The sequence below is a fragment of the Anopheles darlingi genome, chromosome 3 (assembly GCF_943734745.1).
Source record: "Anopheles darlingi chromosome 3, idAnoDarlMG_H_01, whole genome shotgun sequence".
NCBI classification, from domain to species: Eukaryota; Metazoa; Arthropoda; class Insecta; order Diptera; family Culicidae; genus Anopheles; species Anopheles darlingi.
This window is the reverse complement of record NC_064875.1, coordinates 29233439-29245938: the sequence shown is the minus strand read 5'-3', so window position 1 is coordinate 29245938 and position 12500 is coordinate 29233439. Positions and strand designations below refer to the sequence as shown.

At 45.9% G+C, this 12500-nt stretch overlaps 1 protein-coding gene across 9 annotated transcripts in view; it reads right to left on the bottom strand.

Annotated features, from left to right (window-relative positions):
- Positions 1-1840: 1840 nt before the first annotated feature.
- The window catches only part of LOC125954386 (liprin-beta-1), a 26298-nt gene continuing 15638 nt past the window's right edge, over positions 1841-12500 (bottom strand). For 2 of the 9 annotated variants that reach the window (XM_049684618.1, XM_049684616.1), the window contains exons 2-10: positions 10061-10495; positions 9551-9963; positions 9095-9319; positions 5949-6323; positions 5164-5860; positions 3874-4400; positions 3257-3796; positions 2951-3187; positions 1841-2095 (exon numbers count right to left, since the gene is read on the bottom strand). In XM_049684618.1, the coding sequence (XP_049540575.1) occupies positions 1841-2095; positions 2951-3187; positions 3257-3796; positions 3874-4400; positions 5164-5860; positions 5949-6323; positions 9095-9319; positions 9551-9963; positions 10061-10495 (3704 nt within the window). Of the gene's footprint in view, positions 2096-2259; positions 2718-2950; positions 3188-3256; positions 3797-3873; positions 4401-5163; positions 5861-5948; positions 6324-9094; positions 9320-9550; positions 9964-10060; positions 10749-12500 lie in introns of those variants that run through there. The other 7 variants (XR_007469034.1, XR_007469035.1, XR_007469036.1 and 4 more) reach the window with 7 other exon arrangements.

Genomic DNA, 12500 nt, shown 5'->3' with positions numbered 1-12500 from the left:
TCGGATAAGTTTAGTGTGTCACCGTGGCTGTATTGCGATCCAGGTTCTGCTTACACGCGCGGAAACCATCCTCTTGCGCATTTCAAATCGGCTCCAAAGGCTTTACTAGATTTGTTCGTTCGAGAGGTCGAAGATCGATTGAGTGAAATCGAAAGGTCGCTTCGCTTTTGTGATGCACGTGCTAAGGGTTATCAGAATTCGAACTCCACGACAAAGCTCCCGGCCTGTGTACGCGGGATAGAGCGCAGAAATGTTTGAATGAAACAAAAGGAGCAGAAGAACCAACCAAGTACTCGGGTGGATTCGGTGGATTACCTTCTTTTCCTTTATCCTGACTTATCAAACAATGATTATTGTCTTTGGTTTATACATCTTCCATGACACACGAGTGCTGAGAATCTAACACGCTAACGCCAGGCCCGCATCTGCCCTCTACCTGTCTGTCTGCCTCATACTGTTCGCTAAGCTTAGTGTTTCCCAGTGTTTCCTCTCCCCTAGTCCAGTGGTGATACGGTAGCCGATACGGTCAAGAAACCTTTTTTGTTTAAATACTCCCTGTGTTTGGTTGAAAATACCGGTAAAGCCGAATACACAGGAAGAGCGCATCGTATCAGAAAAAGGAAGAATGAAAATTGGTAAAACGAAATCGCTTGAAAGTCTATTTATCCCAACAGTTCAGTGTGGTTTTTGGGTTTTTGGTCCGTTAAGTTGTGATGATTCCATTCCCCTTTTTCGGGTTATCCATGATTAGTGTTCTAGCACGAGGCGAGGGTTGGCGCGAACGAGAATAACTTTCTGATTACTTCTAGAAATAGAGTTATAGGATATGCATTAAAGACAATCATTCTCTCCCGAGTCCCGGCGGTCAAAAGCACCAGAACGCGTCCCAGGTCCTCGCCCCCTACACGTAGTAATCGACGATACTGTTTTTGCTGGTTTGTGCCAGCGATAGTGCCGTCGTGCTGGTGGATTGATTCAGTGACGCACCTCCCCCGGCAGTCGCTCCACTGGTTACGGTTGAAGTGGTCGAGGAAACTGACCCGGTCGATGGTGACGGTAGCTGACCGGTCGAAGAGGAAAGCGTGGTTCCCATGGTCACCTTAGTGGCCGTCGGTGCAGCCGGAATGCGTGTATTGCTTCCCGCATTCGCTAACGCTTCCGTGATGTTGCTCGAATAGGAGGTGTTCGTGGTAATGGAGCTAGCCGAGCTCGAGTTGCCGTTGGTCGTTTGCTGTTTCAGCAAATTGGTGGCCGAACTCGAGGAAAGCCGTAACAGTGGATGCGCTGTCAGGGAAGCCGTCAGACCGGATCCTTTTTTCGCTACCTTCGACAGAATGGAACAGTTGCTGAACGATGCCGAGTTCTTCACCTGCGTCGCTTTGCTAATGCTCAATGGTACGGTGCAGGATGAGTTGAATGAAGCGGACCGTTGCACCGGTACGGTAGAATCGGTCGTTCCGTTTGCACTCCCACCGTTCGGTTGTGATCCCACCACAGGACTTGCTGCTGCCGCCCGGCTACCATTGATCATTGTTACGGTCGAGTGCTGGGACGATTGTTGCCGCGAACCGTTCGACACGAGCGATGACGAGGAAGAGTAGGCCGAATGGTTGCCCGAGCTGATCTTATAAACGTCCTTCACTGGCGAGAAGGAGGCAATAAAATAGCCATTGTTGCTGTTGTTGCTCGAGACGTTTCCATTGGTGATGGTGGTGGCGGTGGTGCTGGTGGTGGTGGCGCTGCTGTTGGTGCCACCGGTCGCTCGGCTACCGTTCATTAGCAGACTGCTTGGAATAGGGGAGGAGGCGGTCGAGGAAATGGAACAGGATATCAGCCTCTGCTAGGAGGTTGAGGTGGTAGAGCTACGGGTCGATGTTGGTGAATCACTACCACCGGCCCCTCCACTGCCCCCTCCGGTGCTCCCGTTACCGTTGATCATCATCATCATGAGTGGCACCGAGACACCGTTAGTCATCGGTGGCTGATGTGGATGTGAAGCATGCTCCGACCCGACTCCGGAAGTAGTTGTGCTGGTGCTGCTGCTGGTGGTGCTGTCGGGATAGGCAGTTGGTACCGCTGATGGATTCTTCATCATCTACCGGACAGGACGGACGTTGTTTGGCCACGCGATCGCAAGACGGGCAGCGTTGTGCAAATGGGCAGCGCGCGCGCGTATGTGGATGAAATATGCGTCATTTGAAATAGAGCGAACCACTACTACTACTACCACTACTAGTACTATTACTACTAACAACTAACTTTTGAAATACTTGATTGATGCAAATGACAAATGACGATCGTTGGCAAGTGTCGTGTGTGTGTGTGATAAAAAATTATTAGTTGAATGATCAACAAAATGATTCATTTAAAATAAAAGAAGATAGGCACTTTGTTTTAATAGGAAACCGTGCTACAGACACATTGATGTTACTAATGATTCCGCGATGCAAGTTTATCCATCACCATCCGCATGATCAAATGGAACGTTGCCTCTGTGTCAGTGCAATCAGTGTATGGCTGGTACGGGTATAAAGATTCCGTGTTCCGTTGAGTTAAAGATCTTTATTTCTTGCTTTTAAATTATGGCGCATTCATAAGCCACGAAGCTTGTCTAGTTTTGTATCAATTGGTCATCGCGACTGCTACCGGGTTTTGTGGGTTAACGAATTAATGATGATGCTTCGGCACATGCGCTAGACCCCTATATCAAGAGTCTGCTAGATAGATAAAGTAAAGGGGTAGCGAGAGCGCACGAGCATGTGTGTGTGTATATTGGTTTGTGTAAACATAAAATGAAAAGAGAAAGAAAGAGAGAAAGAAATTATGGTAAACGAAACGAAAGGTTTTACAAGAAGCAACAAAATGCGAACCATATAGGAGCATAGGCTCCCGGTTGAGAGGGTTGATGCATGGAGCAACACGAATATGTTAGTGACGGTCAGAAACTTACGCCAATGCTAGTGACATTGTTAGTGTTAGCGGAAGAAGCGTTTGAGGTAAAGGCGTTAGCGGCAACAGCAGCGACAGCAGAGTGGTTGGAGGAGACAGCGCTGGCAGACGCTGCCACCGGAAAAGCTTCCTGACCTGAGCCACCCATCGGACAGACATAGTCACTCCATTCCTCTCCACCCAGCTGGCCCTTGGTGCTCTTTTTCCGTTTCAATGAAAACTGGGACTTTTTCGGTGTCTGCAATGATACGAGACGCACCAGAGGTAAGTCTTTTCGGCCACATTCGCCTGTTGCGTAGAGCGTTACCTTTATCTTTGCCGAAATGGTTAGCGGTTGAAATCCAAGCGTGTTCTCTGCTTCTCGCTTCACCTGTATGACATCCCGACCGAGCAGGTCCTTGAAGTGGGTTGCTAGATGGCGCCGTAAAAGCGTTTTGCTCGATGGTATACTCAACAGATCGGCGAACAGTTCGGCGGTGAACTTAACCTCAAATACCATAAGTGCCCCATGCACACCCGAACCGCGAAGGTTCGGTGAGTATTCGGCCAGATCGACCGCTCGGAGCCACTCGTGCACCCGGAGTGCTGTCCAGAGCCGCACCTCATCCTTGCCAGCGTGGCTCGCGTCGGGTGGCAGTGGCCTTCTCACCAGACAGTCTGCGTTCCACTTTTCACTACGCATAACTTGTATGGCGCGTCGTAAACTGGCCACGTGCAGACAAGAGGACACCTGAAGGTGCACCAAATCGTCCATCGTAAGCTTGTGCAGCATCCGGCCATCTATGCGGGCCGCTGTAAATGTGTCCCTGTACTGTGGCAATCCTACATCTTCCAACCATCGAAGAATCTGCAAGAAAAAGAGTGGAGTAAATGATTGAGTTCAATCGGTGATCAAGGCCAACGTATTTTTCGGTGCTAACATACCCATGCAGTGTCTAACTTTCCGGCATTTTTGAACAACTCATCATCCTCCTCGGTACCACCGATGTCGGCCAGCGCTAGTACAATCTTCTTCCTGTGTAGTGGATGCCGTAGGTTAAGCTCTTTCTCCACATCGACCGGTGATGCCTTGAGTAGCTCCGCAGCAGGCGCTGCACTACCGGTACCCAGCCAACGGCGCAAATCCTCTTCATACATGCCAAGTCCCAAATGATCGAACCAGTGGCAAAGTGCATCCAGTGGCCACTCACGGAATGGTTTGTCCGGTTGGCGGTATGGTGCGGTGCCACTCCAGCCCAACCTTGCACCGGCCGTCGCTCGAACACCACCTCGCTTAAACTCACCCTCGGCACCCGAGAGATCGTCCAGCGTACCACTGTTACTGCGCTTGATCTTGCCAAAGATCGTCTTAAGCTTGTTGCTCATCGAAGGGGATGGTGCCGGCTGTGGTGTGAAGCTTCGTGGCGGCAGTGAACTGTCCGTTCGATCATCGCTTGCGTTTTCTGTTTCAGCTGCGAAGAGACAGGAAAGTGTCTTTTAGTAATACAATTTCATACGCCGCAAAAGGTAACAAACTACAACAAGAAGCACATTATTTGGTGCCATTTTCACGCGTGTACTCGCGAGGAGTTGGACTCGTACAGCTTAGTATAGCTTAGTTCGATTATGATGCATTAGTTGGTTGATTGGACGACAGCGTGTGATGTGGTATCGATAGTAGCAGCACGTTTTGATTTGCTCGTTTCGTCGACCGATTGTTGGGGACAGTTAAAACGTTTAACGTTTGCCGATGCATGAGTTGGATTAATTTTAATTAACTTCGAACTGATAATGTTGCGCAGCTGATTGTGTTTCGGTTTTAGTGTACGTTCATCATTCTTTCACGTTGGAACCGCTTAAGCGGTTTCACTGTCATTCTTCCATGGTTCTACAGGCAAATTCCAATCTCTGGTCGCCAGTCAGTTGCTTGTAACTAGTGGTACCTTCCAGTGCACTCAGAACATGGAGAGTTTTGCCATTTAGTACCCATGGAAAGAGTAACGAATGAATGATATGTTAGTTTGTCTTTTACACAAGAGACAGAGTGATATTAACAAAAAAACGATCATTGCTACGTTAACGAAACAGAAAACAATACACTTTGTTTGGCAGGGGGACCACAATAGAAAAGCGAGACAGTACGGGATCAGATCAAGCGAGTTAGAAACGAAAAACTATTCCAAAAATTTTGCGCAGAACCAACTCAAGCATAGGACCGAAACTGTGTATGTGAACCTAGATTTGGTACAGAAAATCCTCGCCGTTTATCGATTGGTTCGTGCCATTGCCGCTCGGACGATAAGGATGACGCTGGGAGCAGGGACCGGGTGGAGGGTTTCTCTTGAGACTTCTTTAGGGTTTTCATTGGTGTGTTGCTGGTGGTGTCACCATCATTATCATCATCGGCACCCTTAGGCGATGGCGGTTCGGTGTTGGCCCGCTGGATTGGATCACGTGCATCCTGATATGAGCTATGAGCAAGATCAGCAATCGTACGAGCGCCAACCGGTCGATCACCGCTACCCGTTTGATCGTTTAGCAACTGTTGGGCCGAACACGAGGCTGCCTTCATCTGCATTAGATTCGTCTCTTCCGTGCGCCGCAATGCAGCGGCCAGTGCGAGAGCATCCATTGAAGAGGACATCCCAATGGGTGGATAGGTACTTTTGCTTCCGGCCGACTGTTTGGTCACCGTAGCAGAGGAGTTGTTTTCAATTTGTTCGAGTTCTTCGTCCTTGTTCCTGGTGAGATAAGTTTCTAACGTAGGTAGACATTTACCGAAGGCGACGTTTCGTTTCGGGTTCGCGTTGCTATCCGTTGCCGTGGAGGAACCGCTCGATGTGCTGACGGTAGATAGCGTCGTGGCGAACGCTTGCCGTGGAAGACTGCTGTAGTGCACATCTACTCGCTGACGGTACGTTGCCGGTGGAGTCTGTTGCGGATAAACAATTATTCCTTAAGCAAACAGTCCATTCGTCGAGTCGCGGGACGCCGGTGATGCCCAGCAGGCTGGTGCTTACCTTCGGTGTAATGGGACTGATGGCTGGCTGCGGTAAGCTTCCATGACTGCCATGATGCATCGGGGAGGATGTTAGCGAGGTACCGGGAGTGGACGCGGACATGCCCACCATTCGCGTGTTAGTGATAATCTGGGGCCGGCGCAGCAGACCTGGCGTAATGCTGTTGTTATTTAGGACGTTCGATAGCACTGCGGTGCCCGTGCCGTTGGTAAGTGATCCGTTCATGAGTCCCATTGATCCACTGGAGCTAGTCACGAAATTCGTGCGTAGTTCCAGATTCTCTCGCTCTAACGCGGCTTGCTGGAGTTTCAGTTCGCTCATGGCCGACATCAGCTCCAGTTTTTGCGTTTCCAGCGAAGAGCGCGATAGCATTTCCTGCGTTCATTCGAAGAGAAATTATTGGTCAACATGCTCACACAGTCGAGTGCTGTTCGTTCATTTATCGAGTGATAAGAGTGTTGGTTTTGAAAGGTTAAGACAACAACAATATTAAAAGTGTTAGACAGACAGACAGACAGACAGACAGTGTAAGAAGGAAAGATAGATTGTGAAGCAGATATACGTAGTCAACAAAAACCGGGAAGAAACTCTGAATATTGAATAGCATGCCTAAACAAATGTCAACCACCATTATCACCGGACTATTTAGCACCATTAAGCACATACTATACTAGCTAGTTAAGCCTGCTACACAAATGAAAGAATGCCGTTGCGTTATCTGAGTCATAGACGAATATGTCTCTACTTTATGCTCCCATTACACTTTCTCTATGACCTCCAATTTCAAGGAGAACGTTGTATCGAGGCAGTGCTTATAATGCTTACAACCACCATAGACATCTGTTGCACCATAAAAGAGATTGTTTATGCTTCTAAGCTAAATGAAAGGAAAAGCAACACAAACATGATAAACATGACGACAAAACACGCGTCATGGATTTGGAGATGGTCCGGGGGGCAGTAGACCGGCAAATAAGGAGAACGTATAGAAAAGCAAAAAAAACTTTTTTATTCACAATACAATTCTACGTAGGTGTGTTGTCCCCTAGCAAATACCGGACCGTAACGATAGGGACGTTGTTTATTCATTTAAAGTTATTCATAAGATTGTAGAAGTTTCCTGCAACATTTCGATCCATGTTTCAGGATGTTGATGTTGCGCTTTATCTTAAATCAACCAACATTAAATTCGTTTTTACTCATCAAATAAATTGCTTCGTTGTAGTTGTTAAAGCGGTTGAAAAATGAAAAATATTACAAAGTTTGCGCAGATCCAGCGACCATCTTCCTCCGATCGTTGAAAAGCATATTAGAAACCACGAGCAAAAAGAGAACCCACCCGCGAGAGCACTGTTTCAAGCAGCAATAATTAAAAGCAATCCAAACTAATTCCCAGTCCTTCTGAGCGAGTGCGTAGCCAGAGCTACCGTTGTCTTTCAACGCTATCCTTTTTCGGCTTTAATCGAGATTTGGCATCTCGTGAATAATTCGTGACCGACAGTTTGCTTACTGGCCCCGTCAGCGCTGTATTGCTGGTGTTGAAGCGTTAAAATGGCTCTCACCATGGTGCTGCATGACAAAGAAATTTTGGGACACATAAAACACTAAAAACCCTTTTTGCACCCCACCGCATGTGGCCGTGACGGTCAGTGGGAAAATGAAGAAATGCTCATAAAGCTTTTCAGCAGAACTCATTTATGGTTGGTTTTACAAAAAGGAAGAATGGTTTGTACGTTAGATTATCAGATAAATAAAGAAAAATAATTTCTTCATCGCAATAACTGAATAACTGAACCTGAAAACATACTCAGGATTAGCTGGAACCTAAGTATTGTTCAAAAGATATTTGAGTTATTTGAAACTAACTTATGCTGATAAATGCTCATTAAATGATTTTGAGTTGGTATATAATAACAACAGTGATTAAGTAAAAGCAGATAGTTTAGCTCTATATAAACCTGAATCTATTCACGCAATGAAGCAATAAAATAATACTAGTAAAAATATAATAAAATAAGCATATATCAATACATTGTTTGACGTACTGAGTACTGCAAAATATGAATTCAAAAATACCAAAATAAAAATAGCTCGTTGTAGAAAATAGAAGACTAAATAATGAAACGAATCCACATGCTAAACAATCAAAATCAAACCATCACCAGCCTAGAGCCTTTACTATCACGAATCACCCGAAATCATATTTGCAAGAGGCACCAAAACCAAAAACATAATCAAACCTTTGCTAAAGCTTTTTTTATCAGCACCAAGTACACATTTAGATGAACAAAAACCGGATTATCGGAAGTGCAAGAATGTGTGCGCATGAGGAAGATAACGGGGCTTCAACAGTGTAGTGTCGCATGATTTTTGTTGAAGCACCCGAATAAGAAGTTAATGAGCCAAACCAGCGCAACAAAACCCAAAACAACTGTAGGGCAAAAACAAGTGATCAAGTGTGTAGTAAACCATATTTTGGCGACCCAACTGACAAACATTTCGTAATATTGTGCTTTATAGATGCATTGTGCGTGCGAGTGTTGGTGCGTTCATCCAAAGACAGATTTGTGCTCCGAACTATCCTTTGCTGATAATGATCTTCAATCATTTGTTTAGAACATGTAATTTCACTGGCTCATATATCTCTTTTCTTTTGTCTTTACCAAATGTAGAAGGGAACGCTCATGCTCATGTTTTAGCTTGCTATTGATACTACTTCTATTCGATGATTGGTTTGTACGAGAATGCTAGCTAGAATGATGCTATAACGGTAATTTTTGAAACTTATCGCTCATACTAAGGTTAAGATGAGATTAATTTTGCTTAACATTGCGTTTATCTTTAGCCGGTTGCGTCCGAATTCGAGATCAATATGTTTTGCGATAAATTTCTCTAGTGTTTAATGCAATACACAACAGTACGGTACGGACAGCATAGCTGATGTAGTAAGGCGATATATGAGAGTTCTCAAACTAGCATCGAAACAAGCTAACAGCTATCGTGAAACGAGAATGGTAACCGGAGAGGCAAAGAGAATTTTCAGAAGAGAGCGAAAGAGTAATAGAGTGAGTGTATATACTAGGAAAACTATCGTTCAAAAAAACATGTAAAAAGAAGGTAAAAAAAGGTAAAATATTTCGCGGTACTTTTTGTTTGTCAATCTGGATGCCAACTGTGTTTGCAAATACGCTTACTCGCTGCAGTAGATCTTCCGCGTTCGCGAGCAGCTGATTCTTCTCCTTCACCGTGCGCTCGAGCTCACTGATTTTGGATGTGAACGTTTGCACCTGCTCGGTGAGCGTTTTCACCTGCAGGGCTAGCGCTTCCTTATCAGTTTGCAGGCGCCGCAATCGCTCGTCCGTATCCTGGCGCTGAAAGTAGAAGAAGAAGCAAAGGCAAGGAATTAGGAAAAGGCATCGATGTTTGGTGCAAGAGCAAGTAGTGCACATGCACAGCAAGCAATTAAGATGAAAAGCATATGGAGAGCACTGTTATCAGTTGGGTGTGGCATTTGTTTTGAGTAGATTTCACAAGTGGTTCAAGGTAAAGTTGTTAAGGTAAAGTGTAATTTGATCTGAGGATGAAACTGAAACGACGCAAACCTGGCCATCCGTGTTCCAATGTGATCGATGATGATCGCATGAGCAACAACCACCAGGCGATGGTAACGGAGGTGGTGGCGGGTAGTAGTTACGATTACAGCATCCGCCAGCGCACGATAAATCCTGGCTGCTACCGAGCGCACTGCTACTACCATAACGATATAGTTCTTGCTGCCGTCGGTGGTAATGGTCGATCAACCGAAGCTCTTCTCTACTTTGGTGCTGATGATGCTGCTGGTAACCCCAGTAGTAGTGCGGATCCCAATGAGACAACGGCGGTGGTGGTGGTGGTTCCCAAATGCTGGGACTCTGTCTTTGGCTGTGTTGAGGCTGTGGACGATGCGGATGATGATGCTGGCTGCCACTGCCGCTACTGTTGTAATGGTTGTAGCTGCCCGAATCATGATGATGCTCTTCGGAAGACAAAGACCACACACCACAAGAACGCGGTTAACAAACAGAAGATCATAGGGTTCCATCAAATGGACACCGCAGGCGCAGGAGGCTCACCTTTGGAGTTCAAACTAACATTACTGGACATCGATTCGTGTTTCGGAAACTCGGACGAAGATGATTTCTCCTTCAGCGAGTGAGTGCTACGGCTTTTGCTGTCCCGCTCGTGGCGGTTTGAGCCAAGATGACGCCTCCGATCGAGGCTACCGCCCGTCTCGCGCAAAGGTCTCGGTGGTTTACCGCTTGGACCACTGCCAGTCGAGCCGCGGCTCGGTCCGGGGGTTTCGGTGCTCGAGTGGCGTTGCAGTGGCTGTGACGGTTGCGTCAGGGCAACGGATCCACCGCGTTGATGCTGATCACGGGCCACCGATCGGGCCACCGTTGTGGCGCGCGACGAGGATCGGCGATCAGACTCAACGGAAGCCTTCGGTGCCTCTCCCCTTCCCTGGGTGCGCACCCAGGTGAAGTCATCATCGCAACAGGTCGAATCATCTGCCATGATGCATAAAATACTCGAATTACCAAAACTGAAACCATGGCTCAAGGCCAGATCGAGGCGACATTATACACGACGACGTTCGATGGACGTATGGATGAGTTTGCGTCTGGATGGAGGAAGTGATTCGAAAGTATAACGCTTGGACAATCTTGACTATCACTACAACAGCAGAGTCAGTTGAGTTCCACAACCGACAACGCAGCGATCGTTTTGATGTCTAGAACACCTTAAGAAAGTAGCTTACAATAAAACATACAACTCCTTTCATTGCAATATACTGGACTAAGACAAGAATGCAAGAATAAAGATCGCTTCGTTTCCTTCACGATCGTGTTCCTACTTGACAGATGTCAAATATTGCACTCCTTAAAGTTAAAGAACCGTGTTAAAGAATTGGAAAATGAAAACTATCGTTCAAATGTACCTCATATCGATAATTCGCAGCGTTGCAACATTGGCGGACAATTAAGTGCATTGAGGGAAACACGATCTTAAATAGCTGATTAGCCAGCAGGAAGAACAGATTATTTCTTTCCCAGTAGCTAATGATACTTTTTTACCTTTTTTTCTGATTATTCCCATACAATATACAAGAAAGGCGCTGCACAACCACGTGACCGTAGAATGTATGTTAGGGATGATTACTAATAGAAAACGAAAGTAATTATGCGTTTTGAGTAACGTTCTGGCAAATGTACAGTGGTGTTCGAATTAATAAGAGCGGGCCTTTAAACGCGAAAAAATCGTGATTACGTGAGTTACATGATTTTTATATTCCAATTTTCGCTACAGTTGGAATCCCTCTTGAAATATCAGAACAATGAGCTATATTTTGTTCTGTAATGATGAACTATAATATAGAAAAAAATAATATTCGATACGAGGGGTGTTCGAAATAATAAGAGCAAAACATAAAAGTTACAAAAACATGCACAAAAATAAAGGAAAACGATGAATTCCTTCCATAATACTTATTGCAAACATCAGTACTATGTAGCGCGCCCCTTGTTTTTTATTACAGCAGCACATCTACGTGGCATAGAGGCAACCAATTCTCCACATTTTGATTCGGGGATATTTTCCCAGTCTTGGCGAACTGTGGTCCACAATTCTTGCGCACTTGATGGTTTGGCATCATATACGGCTTTTTAATGTCACACCATAAGTTTTCAATTGGATTGAGGTCGGGAGATTGTGCCGGCCAATCTAAGACATCAATATGTTTCTCGGTAAACCATGCTTTGGCGCGCCTGCTTGTGTGTTTTGGACCGTTTTCCTACTGGAAGATCCATTTAAGCGGCATATCTTCCTCGGCATATGAAAGAAGAACATTTTCCAACGTGTTCACATATCTTAGCGAATCCATGATTACTGGGATACGAAATATTGGCCCAGTTTCATAGTAAGAAAAACAACCCCATATCATCAGTTTGCCACCACCATACTTAACGGTTTTTACCGTGTACTGCGGAAGTAATTCGCCCCCTGGGGGGCGGCGTACATGCTGTCGTTTACCACTGGAGCCAAACAGTTCGATTTTACTTTCATCTGACCACAAAATATTGCGCCATTTCTCGACCGGCCAATTGTTGTGTGATTTCGCGAAATTCAATCTATTAAGAATGTTCCGCGCTATAAGCAGGAGCACTTTTCTGGGCCTCCGAGCTGGCAGTTTGGCTTCTATCAACCTTTTACGAATGATTGCAGTGCTTATTGACAGGTTCAAATCAAACGTGTTTCAAAAAACGTGAGGTCGCAAAAGGATTTTTTTCACAACACGAACCATATGACGGTCGGTATGGGCGGTCGTTGCTCATTTTCTACCACGAGTTTCAGCCTGTGGTAGCCACCGGAGTGCGTTGGTAACCTTTGACGAAGAACACTGCATTATTTCCTACACCTCGCGATACGTTTTTCCACTTTCAATCAACCGTTTGATGTGCTCTCGTTCCTCAGGCGCGGTATGCTTCGCTCTGCCCATCTTAATTGAAAACTACG